Source organism: Podarcis bocagei (genome assembly GCF_964188305.1).
Source record: "Podarcis bocagei genome assembly, chromosome: 3".
NCBI lineage: Eukaryota > Metazoa > Chordata > Lepidosauria > Squamata > Lacertidae > Podarcis > Podarcis bocagei.
This window is the reverse complement of record NC_138127.1, coordinates 102295238-102309772: the sequence shown is the minus strand read 5'-3', so window position 1 is coordinate 102309772 and position 14535 is coordinate 102295238. Positions and strand designations below refer to the sequence as shown.

Below are 14535 nucleotides of genomic sequence, written 5' to 3'. Positions count from 1 at the left end.
TTTTAAAACTAAGGGGGCTCCATACAGTACCTGTGATCTTAATGTGCCAGAAGTTGGAACCAGCGTGGTGTCTCCCAGGCTGCGCTAAAGGGACCAGAAGAAGAAGAACCTAGTCAGTATTTAAAGACAATGAACAGTGAATTACAGCCAGAAGCAGATAAGTCTGTAATGTTGTGCAATTACTATCCCCCCACATGCAACTTCAAAATCTTGAAGCACAAAACAAGGCATGCCCACTCCAAAGGAATAAGAGTGGACTTTGGATTAAATGGGTTTTAAGACTGCAGCCTCATAGCAACTGTCAGGGAACTGCCATCGGAAGGACAGGTGGTGGAAGGGCTCACGGAGGTTGGGAGAGACTCTGCAGCTGAAGAGGGAACCAGCAGGGGGAGAGGAGGGTCTCTGAGGGAAAGTGAGCAGGTGGGATGGCTCAGAGACACTTCCAGCGAGAACAGTGGGGAGGTTTCTGGACCTCCCATAGGGACACCCACTCCTCGCCGGAAACTGTCACGCCGTGAGTCCAGAAGACGTGTTTCCGTTAAGGAGCTTTTATGTTGGAAACGATTCTGAAAGCAACCACTGTCGGAATCTGCCAGTGACTGACGGAGCCATGCTTAAGGGGCTCCGTTACAGACAGAGGTTTGCGGACTTGAACAAACTCTGAGGGACTTGGATTTTACGCACAAGCAGCTCATCATCCCATCACAGCAACCATGAAGGATTTGGAGACACCATTAAGGTGAAATTTGTCTGGAAGCCATGTGAAATAGCCTTTTACAGCATTCCTAAGACTTATCACAACTACAATAGAAAGTGTTGTTGTTGGTTAGTCGTTTAGTCGTGTCCGACTCTTCGTGACCCCATGGACCAGAGCACGCCAGGCCCTCCTGTCTTCCACTGCCTCCCGCAGTTTGGTCAAACTCATGTTCATAGCTTCAAGAACACTGTCCCACCATCTCGTCCTCTGTCGTCCCCTTCTCCTTGTGCCCTCCATCTTCCCCAACATCAGGGTCTTTTCCAGGGAGTTTTCTCTTCTCATGAGGCGGCCAAAGTATGGGAGCCTCAGCTTCACGATCTGTCCTTCCAGTGAGAACTCAGGGCTGATTTCCTTCAGAATGGATAGGTTTGATCTTCTTGCAGTCCATGGGACTCTCAAGAGTCTCCTCCAGCACCATAATTCAAAAGCATCAATTCTTCAGCGATCAGCCTTCTTGATGGGCCAGCTCTCACTTCCATACATCACTACTGGGAAAACCATGGCTTTAACTATACGGACCTTTGTTGGCAAGGTGATGTCTCTGCTTTTTAAGATGCTGTCTAGGTTTGTCACTGCTTTTCTCCCAAGAGAAAATAGAAAGTGTTTCTCCCTATATCCATCCAGTGCTGCTCAGCTGACATTTGATCCGGTCCTTTCGCCTCTACACAAAAGTGGAAAAGGTTGGAGGTTCCTTCAAGGCAGCAAACACAAGTCGTGTTAAAATCTGCTTCTGCAGCCCTTCGGGTAAGTTGTGTTACTTATGCTGTAAAAACCTGTTAACGGTCTCTGCGAAGTCTGAACGGAGTTGAGTACAGTGGTACCTCGCAAGATGAACGCCTCGCAAGACGAAAAACTCGCAAGACGAAAGAGTTTTTCGTTCTTTGAGTTGCTTCGCAAGACGAATTTCCCCATGGGCTTGCTTCGCAAGACGAAAACGTCTTGCAAGTTTGTTTCCTTTTTCTTAAAACCGTTAATACGCAGGGTGCATTGCTTGAACAGTGTACAGTGGTGCTTCGCAAGACGAAAAATTCGCAAGACGAAAAAACTCGCAGAACGAATTAATTTCGTCTTGCGAGGCACCACTGTATTCAGAAGTCAGGATCCTTTCCTCCCTCCCCCTATGCATGCTTCCGTCAGTATGAGGCTGCAGTCCTAGGCATTGTTTCAACATCTGTCATGTAACATCAGGCCACTCTGACCAGGTACTTGCCGTTCCTACATCTTTCAGCCGTTTGAACCCGTCTTGCAAGGCAGGTGCGTGGCCTCTCTTGTTCACGGAAACGTTTTTCACGCTTGCAGAAGCCACTCCATCCAGATGCTGCTGATGGTTATGGGCAGTTGTGGGAGCCACATCTGGCTCGGCAGCCTTGGAGATACTGTAGGTGCTTGGAGAAGATGCAGCCATGTTATCTGCAACTGTGGAATCCGGCTCTGCAAAAAAGAAGAATCTTTTAAAGTTTTTAACTTATAGACTTCCAACAGAGAACTCTCGCCAATGCCTTCTTCTGCCACAGTGCAGTTATGGTTCGAATATATGTTTTTTAAACAATTGAATGTTTTAATTTTATATATATATATAAAATGAATGTATTGTTTAAACTATATTTTGCAAACCACCCTGGGACCTTAATGGATGAAGGATAATAGCGGAAACGACACGGGAGGCTGCAGTTACGAGTTACTGGGCTCCGCAGCCACAGCGGGTGCTGTGATTCTCCAGAGGTTTGATTTCACCCCTGGAAGCACACTCCATTGTCTCTTGAGACAGACGGGTGCCAAAAAGAATAGATGATTTTTCAGATTTTAGACATACGCAGACCAACTACCGGAATGGACAAACCTTGAGAAGACATCGAAGGCTGAAGGACGTTCGGTGGCTTCTCTCTGTTAGTATAGATGGTGGTATTTTGAAAGACAGCATTCCTGTGTAAAGCAGGAATAAGGGTAAGGATAATTCCCTGGGTAAGGAACATGTCTTGACATGTGTTAGGCTCTATAGGTCTGGCACAACGTCACCATAAAAACCACTTCTGTTCAAATAAATAGAGACAAAAGATTTTGCTGTAAGTCAGTTCAGTCAGTTAACATTAAGCAGATTTAAGAACGTAATGGTTAAATCCAGTCAAGGCGACTATAGGGTTGCTGTTGGAAGCAGGGGCAATTTGCAGGCCCCCTAGCTGGCTCCAGCCCACCGGCCAGTGTGCCATGCGAACTCCAGTCCTTGGTGCAGCATGAATCTGTGGCCTGAGCTTCAGAAGCTAGGGCACGCTACTCAGCAGAGTAAAAGCTGCACAAACAGAAGTGGCAGGAGAGGCTGTGTGAGCATATTTACAAGCAGTTTATTCAGCGTACATCAGGACAAAAGGAAACATGTCTGATCTCCTTTGTGTCCAAAGCAAGACAGATAAAGCAAAAGCTATACACAAACGGAAGTTCCCAGCAAGCTGTGCTGGAGTGTGAACAGGCACGTGACACACAACAATCATGCCTGTTCCTTAAGGCGGAACAGAATATCCCAACAGTTGCAGCGCTCATCTCACTTCAGGCTGAGAGCCGGCATTTGTCCACAGATAGCTTTCCGGGTCATGTGGCCAGCAGGACTAAGCCACTTCTGGAGCAACGGAACATTGACGCAGCAACACAGAATGTATTAAGACAATGCCCACCTTTCAGCTTCTTTTGAAGAACTGCTGCTGGTTTTTGCCACGCTGCTGAAAGGGGGAAGAGCCCTGGATTGTGTCCCAACGCCTACGTCCCTGTACCTGCCCAAGCAGCCGTTGTCCGCAGATGTGCTTCTCAACACAGGTCCACCAATGTTTTGGCTTATGTCTGGCATACTCTGTTGAGAAAAACCGGCTTAAGTTCGCAGACCTACAACTAAAGGGTTTGTTTTTTTAATAAAAATAAAACGGAAAGTCCAGAATTTGGGCTCACCTTTTTTCTCTTCTGCAAGACGTCTGCAGGCAAGTAATTGTGGAGCTGTTTCTTCCTCACGTGAGCAGCTTCGATCTTCATGCCTTCTTTCAACAGGCTGATATTATTCGCCTGCCGATAAACTTAAGGCAGAAGAAAGCAAGTCAAGCAGATCTAGGAAGCCTGCACAGCAAAGTGAGCTGCTGCTTATTCTGTTGTAGCGACAGCCTCCTCCATTCACAGCCCATGCAAGCTCTGCCCCACAGAGAAGTACACTGTGGGGCTTACAGAACAGGTGCACAGATGAATGTATGCCCTGGTAGTTTGGCTACCAAGGTGTTCGAATAGCTCTTAGGGAGCACCACTGCCTTTTAAACCCAACAACAGGAGCTGAGGGCTAAGGGGCAGAAGCAGCACAGACGGCGCTTTATTGGTAGGGTGGGGACTGTGACTGGTCACTAGGGTATATCAGAAGTCAAAATAAGAGAGCCCAGTGTGGCCCGGGAAACTGCAAAGGGTGGGGAAGAACTGTTCAGTTCTCCATTGAAGCACAGCTTGGGTAGCTAATTAGAATGTGAAGGCATCACACAGAATCCCAGCAAGTTCCAGAAGTAGCAGCACTGGAAGCTGGGAGTGAAAGCTTTAAGCTTAGCACAGTATATTTTGAGAACACACTGACCCTCCCGCCACCCTTGAGTATTCCAGTGCTTCCAAGAGCAGATTTGTCATGTTCGGTGTAAACAGAACTGATTTGATGTTATTTAATGGGCTAAGGGGGAATACCCCCAATCAAGGAATAAAACCAGGAGGTTGCAGAGGCACAAATAGTTGGGTGGCATTAAGGAATGAGCGAGTTTCCAGCACTAGATTAGCCAAGATGGTGCCCTCTGGATTCCAATTCCCATCAGCCCCAGCCAGTATTCCCTTTGATCTGGGACAACTGGTGTTGTAATAGTTACAGGTAGTTAGCCGTGTTGGTCTGCCGTAGTCGAAACAAAATTAAAAAAAAATCCTTCCAGTAGCACCTTAGAGACCAACTAAGTTTGTTATTGGTATGAGCTTTCGTGTCTTCAGATACCACAACATCTGGAGGCACCATGTTGGCTAACCCTGCTCTAGGGCCTTTTCTTTCAAAAGGAGACGAAGAAGCAAAAAGGGTTTTCTTGTGTGTGTGTGTGTGTGTGTGTGTGTTTCTTGTGGCTGATTAGCTCTTTTCCCTGTGTAAAGGTCAGAGGGGGCAGGGTTTCTGTTGAGGCAGGGGATTAGCTGTGGGAGGAGCTTATCAGAGTTTGTAGGGCAGCAGTTGAAGAAGGAGCAAAAAGGGTTTTCTTGTGTGTGTGTGTTTCTTGTGGCTGATTAGCTCTTTTCCCTGTGTAAAGGTCAGAGGGGGCAGGGTTTCTGTTGAGGCAGGGGATTAGCTGTGGGAGGAGCTTATCAGAGTTTGTAGGGCAGCAGTTGAAGAAGGAGCAAAAAGGGTTTTCTTGTGTGTGTGTGTTTCTTGTGGCTGATTAGCTCTTTTCCCTGTGTAAAGGTCAGAGGGGGCAGGGTTTCTGTTGAGGCAGGGGATTAGCTGTGGGAGGAGCTTATCAGAGTTTGTAGGGCAGCGGCGCGCGCCTAGCGGCGCGCGCAGTTATATCCATCTTTTAGATTTAGGGGAGCTAGTCTCAAACGTTTGTTGGGGGAGACCTAGGTTTTTTTTTGTGGGCGAAGTTATTTGTCCTGTCTTCAAGCTTTTTATGATGGAGGACCTCTGTAGCCACCCCCAACGACACGATCTCAAGATGGAAGGGGAGGGAACAGCTGCAGTCGCCTGCGATTCCTGCGCAATGTTTGCCATCTTGCCAAAGGTTGCAGGCAGCTTCACCTGCAGCAATTGCATGTTGATTGCCCTTTTAAAAGACAAAGTCCAGCAACTGGAGGAACGTGTAGCTACGCTCCAAAGAATTAGAGAGCTGGAGCTCTTCTTGGAAGCAACAGAGCACACCGTCCCCACCAAGGAGGAGACAGGGGACTCCCCTGAGAAGGAGGCTAGTTCATCAACACAGGAGCCAGATATATGGAGAAACGTGACTCAAAGAAGTAGGAGGCCCAGGGTTCACTCTGATTGTTTAGAAATACACAATCGCTTTGAGGTCCTCTCCCCTAGCATGGAAGACGAAGAGCAGACTCCATTTGAGGATCTCTCCCTCATTACAGTCGATCAGGTATATGAAGACGAGCAGCAAAGTCAGTCCTCAGGGAATGTGCAGGCGACCTTGGAACGGACAGCTCACAGAAGAACCCCGACCAAACCCAAGAGGAGGCGTGTAGTGGTGATAGGGGATTCCCTACTGAGGGGAACAGAAGCAGTGATCTGTGGGCCTGACAAGATGTCTCGGGAAGTGTGCTGTCTCCCCGGGGCTAAGATCCAAGATGTAACTGAACGACTGCAAGGAATCATAAAACCCACTGACAAATACCCCTTCCTCTTGGTTCATGTGGGAACCAATGACACTGCAAGCAATAGCCTCCAGAAGATCAAAAGAGACTACGAGGCTCTCGGCAGGAAATTGAAGCAACTAAATGCACAAATTGTCATCTCGTCTGTCCTCCCAGTTGAACGACGTGGCCCAGGGAGAGAGGGGAAAATAGTGGAAGTGAACAGCTGGCTTCGCAAATGGTGTAAACAGGAACGGTTTGGATTCTTAGATCACGGACTGCAGTTTCTTGAAGATGGACTTCTGGCAAGTGATGGGCTGCACCTCACAACGGTTGGGAGGAATGTTTTTGCCAAAAATCTCAGAAACCTCATCAGGAGGGCTTTAAACTGACTAATGTGGGGGAGGGAGACAGTGCTCCTGAAGGTAGGAGTCTATCAATTAATGAAGATGATCATCCAAATGTCATAGACCAAATGGAGCAAACAGCACGCGGACCTAGTGGTGGGAGGAAAAAATCCTTAAATAAGAGACACGGGGGAATGATTAATGGACTTCAATGTCTGTACACTAATGCGCAAAGCATGGGAAATAAACAAGATGAGCTTGAGCTCTTGGTACAGCAAACTAAATATGACATAATAGGCATCACTGAAACCTGGTGGGATAAGTCCCACGATTGGAATGTAATAATGGGGGGATACAATCTATTTCAGAGAAACAGACCAGACAAGAAAGGAGGAGGAGTGGCGTTATATGTCAGGGATGTGTATACCTGTGAAGAGATCCAAGATTTAGAACCTCAAAGCCAATGTGAGAGCATTTGGGTCAAAATTAAGGGAGAGAAGAATAACAGAGACCTCATTGTGGGAGTTTACTATAGATCCCCAAGCCAAACGGAGGACATAGATGATGCCTTCCTGGAACAGATGGCCAAGCATGCAAAAGGAAGGGAGATAGTAGTAATGGGGGACTTCAATTACCCGGATATTTGTTGGACGTCAAACTCAGCCAAGAGCATAATGTCAAACAGATTCCTCACTGGCCTTGCAGACAACTTCATTGTCCAGAAAGTGGGAGAAGCAACAAGAGGAACAGCCATTTTAGATCTGGTCCTAACCAATGTTGATGACCTGGTTAGTGGGGTAGAAGTGGAAGGATCATTAGGCGCGAGTGATCATGCTCTTCTGAAGTTTACTATACAGCGGAAAGGAGCAGCCAAGCATACTAGGACTCAATTTCTTGACTTTAAGAAAGCCGACTTCATAAAACTTAGGGAAGTGCTGGGTGAGATCCCATGGACAGCAATACTAAAAGGAAAGGGAGTTCATGATGGCTGGGAGTTTGTTAAGAGGGAGATAGTAAAAGCACAACGTCAGGCAATACCAATGAGATGGAAACATGGAAGGTGCCTAAAGAAGCCAGGGTGGCTATCTAAAGAACTTTTAACTGAATTAAGATTAAAAAAGGATGTGTACAAAAAATGGAAAAGGGGGGAAACCACCAAAGAGGAATTCAAACAAATAGCCAGCACGTGTAGACACAAAGTCAGAAAAGCTAAAGCACAGAATGAACTCAGGCTTGCTAGAGAGGTTAAAAGCAACAAAAAAGGCTTTTATGGGTATGTTCGTAGCAAAAGGAAGAACAAAGAAACAGTAGGGTCACTCAGAGGAGAAGATGGTGAAATGCAAACAGGGGACACAGAAAGGGCTGAACTCCTCAATGCCTTCTTTGCCTCAGTCTTCTCCGATAAAGAAAACAATGCCCGACCTGAAGAATTTGGAGCAAATGATTCAGCAAAGGAAACACAGCCCAGAATAACTAAGGAGACAGTACAAGAATATTTGGCTAGTTTAGATGTATTCAAGTCTCCAGGGCCAGATGAACTGCATCCAAGAGTATTAAAAGAACTGGCAGATGTGATCTCAGAACCACTGGCAGTCATCTTCGAGAAATCCTGGAGAACAGGCGAAGTCCCGGCAGACTGGAGGAGGACAAATGTTGTCCCTATTTTCAAAAAGGGGAAAAGAGAGGACCCAAATAATTACCGCCCAGTCAGTCTGACATCAATAGCAGGGAAGATTCTGGAGCAGATCATTAAGCAAACAGTCTGTGAGCACCTAGAAAGGAATGCTGTGATCACCAATAGTCAGCATGGATTTCTGAAAAATAAGTCATGTCAGACTAACCTGATCTCATTTTTTGACAGAATTACAAGCCTGGTAGATGAAGGGAACTCAGTGGATATAGCCTACCTTGATTTCAGTAAGGCATTTGACAAGGTGCCCCATGATATTCTTGTAAAGAAGCTGGTAAAATGCGGTCTTGACTCTGCTACCACTCAGTGGATTTGTAACTGGCTGACTGACCGAACCCAAAGGGTGCTCATCAATGGTTCCTCTTCATCCTGGAGAAGAGTGACTAGTGGGGTGCCACAGGGTTCTGTCTTGGGCCCGGTCTTATTTAACATCTTTATCAACGACTTGGATGATGGACTCAAGGGCATCCTGATCAAATTTGCAGATGACACCAAACTGGGAGGGGTGGCTAACACCCCAGAGGACAGGATCACACTTCAAAACGACCTTGACAGATTAGAGAACTGGGCAAAAACAAACAAAATGAATTTTAACAGGGAGAAATGTAAAGTATTGCACTTGGGCAAAAAAAATGAGATGCACAAATACAAGATGGGTGACACCTGGCTTGAGAGCAGTACATGTGAAAAGGATCTAGGAGTCTTGGTTGACCACAAACTTGACATGAGCCAACAGTGTGACGCGGCAGCTAAAAAAGCCAATGCAATTCTGGGCTGCATCAATAGGAGTATAGCATCTAGATCAAGGGAAGTAATAGTGCCACTGTATTCTGCTCTGGTCAGACCTCACCTGGAGTACTGTGTCCAGTTCTGGGCACCACAATTTAAGAAGGACACTGACAAACTGGAACGTGTCCAGAGGAGGGCAACCAAAATGGTCAAAGGCCTGGAAACGATGCCTTATGAGGAACGGCTAAGGGAGCTGGGCATGTTTAGCCTGGAGAAGAGGAGGTTAAGGGGTGATATGATAGCCATGTTCAAATATATAAAAGGATGTCACATAGAGGAGGGAGAAAGGTTGTTTTCTGCTGCTCCAGAGAAGCGGACACGGAGCAATGGATCCAAACTACAAGAAAGAAGATTCCACCTAAACATTAGGAAGAACTTCCTGACAGTAAGAGCTGTTCGACAGTGGAATTTGCTGCCAAGGAGTATGGTGGAGTCTCCTACTTTGGAGGTCTTTAAGCAGAGGCTTGACAACCATATGTCAGGAGTGCTCTGATGGTGTTTCCTGCTTGGCAGGGGGTTGGACTCGATGGCCCTTGTGGTCTCTTCCAACTCTATGATTCTATGATTCTATGATTCTAAGCAAAGTTTTTCTGAGCACAGTGGATTATACTGTTATGTTGCAAACAGAGTCGCTGGATGGTTAGCAAGCAATGCTTCTTTCTCATATTTCACAAGACTAAGCACATAACCTCATCAGAAGGCTTGTCGATGTCAACACACACACACACACACACACACACACGGGGACAGTGGGAGAAAAGCTTCCAACTCCCAGCAGAACTTGATTCTTCAGTTAGTATAGGCACTAATTTATACTGAAGTGAGGCAACCCTTTGGGAAACAGGCAAGCAACCTTATCACGTTCAGAGGCAGAACTTTCACTAAGAAGAGAAGGGGTTTACCTGTGTCCGTGAACGACTGGATATCGTAGGTTAAGTCAACGCAGACACTCTCTGCATTCTCCGCTTTCTTAAAAATTATCCCCAGAAACCATACGGACACAAAGTCGCTCCTGAAGGGAAAGTTCCAGGACAGCATATGAACTGAAAGGACTGGTGAGATGTCAGCAAAGTTGCAGCAGTGCAGGGATTGACAAGGAAAACCGGCATGATGCTTCAGTAATATTGAGGCAGGGTAGAGAGCTCCAGGTGTCACACAGGAAAGGGCCGGGCTACACTGCAAGGCTCTGAACCGCTATGGTTCTCTTGTTACCCTATTGCAGGGACAGGGCACTAACAGACGTGAGAATCAGCTGGCAGATACTCAATTCTTCCTCTACCTACCAAGCAGCTCTGCAAAATGCATTCCCCAGGCAGTGGTTTACTGTCCCCTGCCTCCTTTCTGGCTCAGGAAAAGGCAGGCTGCAGGGAAGGAATAGCCGGTAATCAGGGATTTGTTGGCACCCACCTTCATATCGGCCATAGCTGTCAATGTTTTCCTTTTTTTAAAAGGGAAATTCCCTTATTCCGAATAGGATTCCTCACAAGAAAAGGGAAAAGTTGACAGCTATGATATCGGCTAATCTTTCCCTGAAAAATTCCCTTCCAAGGACTCCTCTTGCCATCACAACAAGAAGTTTACACCCCAATGCTGTCACATTTTCACGGGCTCAAGTAGTCAACGAAGCATCAACTCACTCTTTGAATTTTTCCTTACTCCCTGGGAAGGACTGCGGATTCACTTGGGCGATTGCAATACATTCATTCCGTTCCATGTTTCCAACAAGCACGCGGATTTTCGATTCTACCAGGCCGACCCTATAAACAAAAAACACGAGAAAAAAATGCAAAATGAAGTTTCAGTTAATAGTTTTGCTGAAGGCTGCCTGATTTACTTCTAACCACCAACTGAAGGGTGACACCATGTGGCCCAACGGGTGTACTGCAACAAACCAAAGTTTTAAGACAGAACCAGGAGGCACACGTTTTGGTTTACAGGCAATTCCAATTGATGCAGGGGTTACGTTCCAAGGCACTGCATTATTTAAGTGACGTCACGTGTATCTGAAAAAGCCTGCCCCTTTTTGTAATGTTTTTGGACCACTTCTGGGTTCAGCTTGATGCATGTGTGGCCGTGCCTGCACTGTTTTATTTATTTAAGCTGGCGTGCCCCAACTCTCATACTCAAGGCAACTTAGAAATAAAAAATCAAAGCATGTTCAAAGCAACCCCAATAATAAACCAAACAGCAGTGAGGTTTTTGCTTTGTTTGAAAGCACCATAAAAGCTGCAGGTCTGAGACCTCTGTGCATTTTACCCTGAGCTGAGCACTTGAATGCAAGTTATTGGCACGGTCATCAAATGTTCTGCCATTCCAGGGTAAGAAGCTCTGACTGTGAGGGCAGGACTCCAGCCTATTCCCCCTGCTCACCCCCTCCCCAAATCATATTATCATCACATTGAAAATCTAATGTCAGAAGCTTACCATTCCAAATGGTGTTCTTCAGTTGAGGAACTGGCAGTCAACACAATGTAATGCCTGGAAACGTAAAGCAATGCTAATGTGATCACTTTTCAACCATTTTAATAAAAGGCCTTTCCAAAGCGCTAGACAACTTTCACATCCTCTTCAGCCTTTCTCCCATTTGTTCTGTAAGGAGAAGCCTATCCTCCACATATTTCCAATGGCTTACAGGTCAACATCTCTTCCCATTTCTGGCCTAGCTGCTTGGATCAATTTAATGCTTAAGAAGAGTTTAAAGCTTCTACCAAGGGGAAGCTCCGTAAGAAGAATGGCTGTGGGATTAAGGAGTTTCTTGTATTTCAGCAAAGTAAGATTGGTAATTAGGGCTGGGCATACATATCTCAGTTCTGGAATGACTTCATTGGCTCCCAGTCCATTTGAGCACAATTTTAAGTGCCAGTTTATATCTTTGAAGGGCCCTAAGCAGCTTGGGGAACCAGGACGCTGTGGGTGGCGCTGTGGGTTAAACCACAGAGCCTAGGACTTGCCGATCAGAAGGTTGGCGGTTCGAATCCCCGCGATGTGGTGAGCTCCTGTTGCTCGGTCCCTGCTCCTGCCAACCTAGCAGTTCGAAAGCACGTCAAAGTGCAAGTAGATAAATAGGTACCGCTCCTGTGGGAAGGTAAACGGCATTTCCGTGTGCTGCTCTGGTTTGCCAGAAGCGGCTTAGTCATGATGGCCACATGACCTGGAAGCTGTCTGTGGACAAACGCCGGCTCCCTCGGCCAATAAAGCGAGATGAGCGCCACAACCCCAGAGTCGGTCACGACTGGACCTAATGGTCAGGCATCCCTTTACCTTTAAGCGGCTTAGGACCTGGGTACCTAAAAGATCACATCCTCCAACATGAACCTGCCAGAGTACATATTAAGGCCTTCCTCTAAGGCAGGGGTCAGCAAAGTTTTTCAGCAGGGGGGCGGTCGACTGTCCCTCAGACCTTGTGGGGCGCTGGACAAATTCCCCCCCCTCAAAATGAATGAATTGCTATGCCCCACAAATAACCCAGAGATGCATTTTAAATAAAGACACATTCTATTCATGTAAAAACACCAGGCAGGCCCCACGAATAACACAGAGATGCATTTTAAATAAAAGGACACATTCTACTCATGTAAAAACACGCTGATTCCCGGACTGTCCGTGGGCTGGATTTAGAAGGCAATTGGGCCGGATCCGGCCCCTGGGCCTTAGTTTGCCTACCCATGCTCTAAGGCCCTCCACCATCAGAGGAAGGTGGGTGACTACCAGAAACAAGGAATCTTTGTTGTGGTTCCTTGCCTCTGCAACACCTTTCCCTAGGGAGGGCTCCTCGGTAACAAGCTTGTTCTTTTTTTCACAGAAGAATTTTTACCTGCTCTGCTGGGAAGTTATTGTTATTCTGATCTTACGTTGTTTTTAAACTTGTGTAAGCACTGCCAGCTACACCTGCTTCAATAGGGGCTTTGAAAGCCCGGGTACTCTCACATACTTGTACTTTTGAAAGAAGTTGGACGGCTCAAGCAGCTTTGACCAGTCTGATTTCCCTTGAAGAATCTCGTCTGTAACCACAAGACCTGTAGAGACACAAAACCGCAATGCGAGTGCTTTTGTTATAAACTTTTGCAGATCTTCTGAGTTGGGTAGCCTTGGAGTGCCTTCACAGAACTGGAACTGGGGGAGCACAAGTCAGGAAAGGGAACTCAAAGGCTACTTGGCTCAACTCACAGCACTGAGACTAAGGGGGGAAATTGCAAACCATAGAGACACCCAGATGACACCCAGCTCTACTTCTCTTTCAAATCAGAACCAGTGAAGGCGGTGAAGGTCCTGTGTGAGTGTCTGGAGGCAGTTGGAGGGTGGATGGCGGCTAACAGATTGAGGTTGAATTCTGACAAGACAGAAGTACTGTTTTGGGGGGTGGGTGGGGGACTCCCTGGTCCTGAATGGGGTAACTGTGCCCCTGAAGGACCAGGTGCGCAGCTTGGGAGTCATTTTGGACTCACAGCTGTCCATGGAGGTGCAGGTCAATTCTGTGTCCAGGCCAGCTGTTTACCAGCTCCACCTGGTACGCAGGCTGAGACCCTACCTGCCCGCAGACTGTCTCGCCAGAGTGGTGCATGCTCTAGTTATCTCTCGCTTGGACTACCGCAATGTGCTCTATCTAACCTTTGAAGGTTAACCGGAAAGTGCAACTAATCCAGAATGCAGCAGCTAGACTGGTGACTGGGAGTGGCCACTGAGACCACATAACAACGGTCCTGAGAGATCTGCATTGGCTCCCAGTACGTTTCCGAGCACAATTCAAAGTGTTGGTGCTGAACTTTAAAGTCCTAAATGGCCTCAATCCTGTATACCTGAAAGAGCATCTCCAACCCCATCATTCAGCCCGGACACTGAGATCCAGCACTGAGGGCCTTCTGGCGGTTCCCTCATTGCGAGAAGTGAGGTTACAGGGAACCAGACAGAGGGCCTTCTCAGTAGTGGCACCCGCCCTGTGGAATGCCCTCCCATCAGATGTCAAGGAAATAAGCAGCTATCTCATTTTTAAAAGACATCTGAAGGCAGCCCTGTTCAGGGAAGTTTTTAATATTTAATGCTGTATTGTTTTTAACACTCGACTGGGAGCCGCCCAGAGTGGCTGGGGAAACTCAGCCAGATGGGCGGGGTATAAATAATAAATTATTTCTTCTTCTTCTTCTTCTTCTATCAAGTCTCGTGCAATCAAGAACCAGATACAGTGGTGCCCCGCAAGACAAATGCCTCGCAAGATGGAAAACTCGCTAGACGAAAGAGTTTTCCGTTTTGGAGGTGCTTCGCAAAACAAATCTCCTATGGGCTTGCTTCGCAAGACGACAATGTCTTGCGAGTTCCTGCTGGTTCCCCCCCCTTTTTCTAAGCCGCTAAGCCGCTTATCAGCTGATCCGATCAGCAGATAAGCCGCTAAAAGCCGCTAATAGCGCTAATCCGCTAATCCGTCAATGGGCTTGCTTCTCAAGACGAAAAAACCGCTAGACGAAGAGAATCACAGAACGGATTCTTTTCGTCTTGCGAGGCACCACTGTACGTCTCTCTTGGCCATCGTATCCTCATCTAGAAAGTGCCCTTCCCACTTCCCACTTCTCCTTCTGTTTCCACTATCATAGAATCATAGAATTGTAGAGTTGGAAGGGACTTCAGGG

General features: G+C 46.9%; 1 protein-coding gene across 6 annotated transcripts in view; it reads right to left on the bottom strand.

The window, feature by feature from the left end:
• PAPOLG (poly(A) polymerase gamma) overlaps positions 1–14535 on the bottom strand; it is a 43880-nt gene that overhangs the window by 2998 nt on the left and 26347 nt on the right. For 5 of the 6 annotated variants that reach the window (XM_081188560.1, XM_081188559.1, XM_081188564.1 and 2 more), the window contains exons 12-20: positions 12846–12930; positions 11339–11392; positions 10552–10671; positions 9817–9926; positions 3692–3813; positions 3424–3596; positions 2598–2680; positions 1968–2188; positions 31–84 (exon numbers count right to left, since the gene is read on the bottom strand). In XM_081188560.1, coding sequence (XP_081044686.1) covers positions 31–84; positions 1968–2188; positions 2598–2680; positions 3424–3596; positions 3692–3813; positions 9817–9926; positions 10552–10671; positions 11339–11392; positions 12846–12930 — 1022 coding nt within the window. The remainder of the gene's footprint in view (positions 1–30; positions 85–1967; positions 2189–2597; positions 2681–3423; positions 3597–3691; positions 3814–9816; positions 9927–10551; positions 10672–11338; positions 11393–12845; positions 12931–14535) is intronic. The other variant, XM_081188562.1, reaches the window with a different exon arrangement.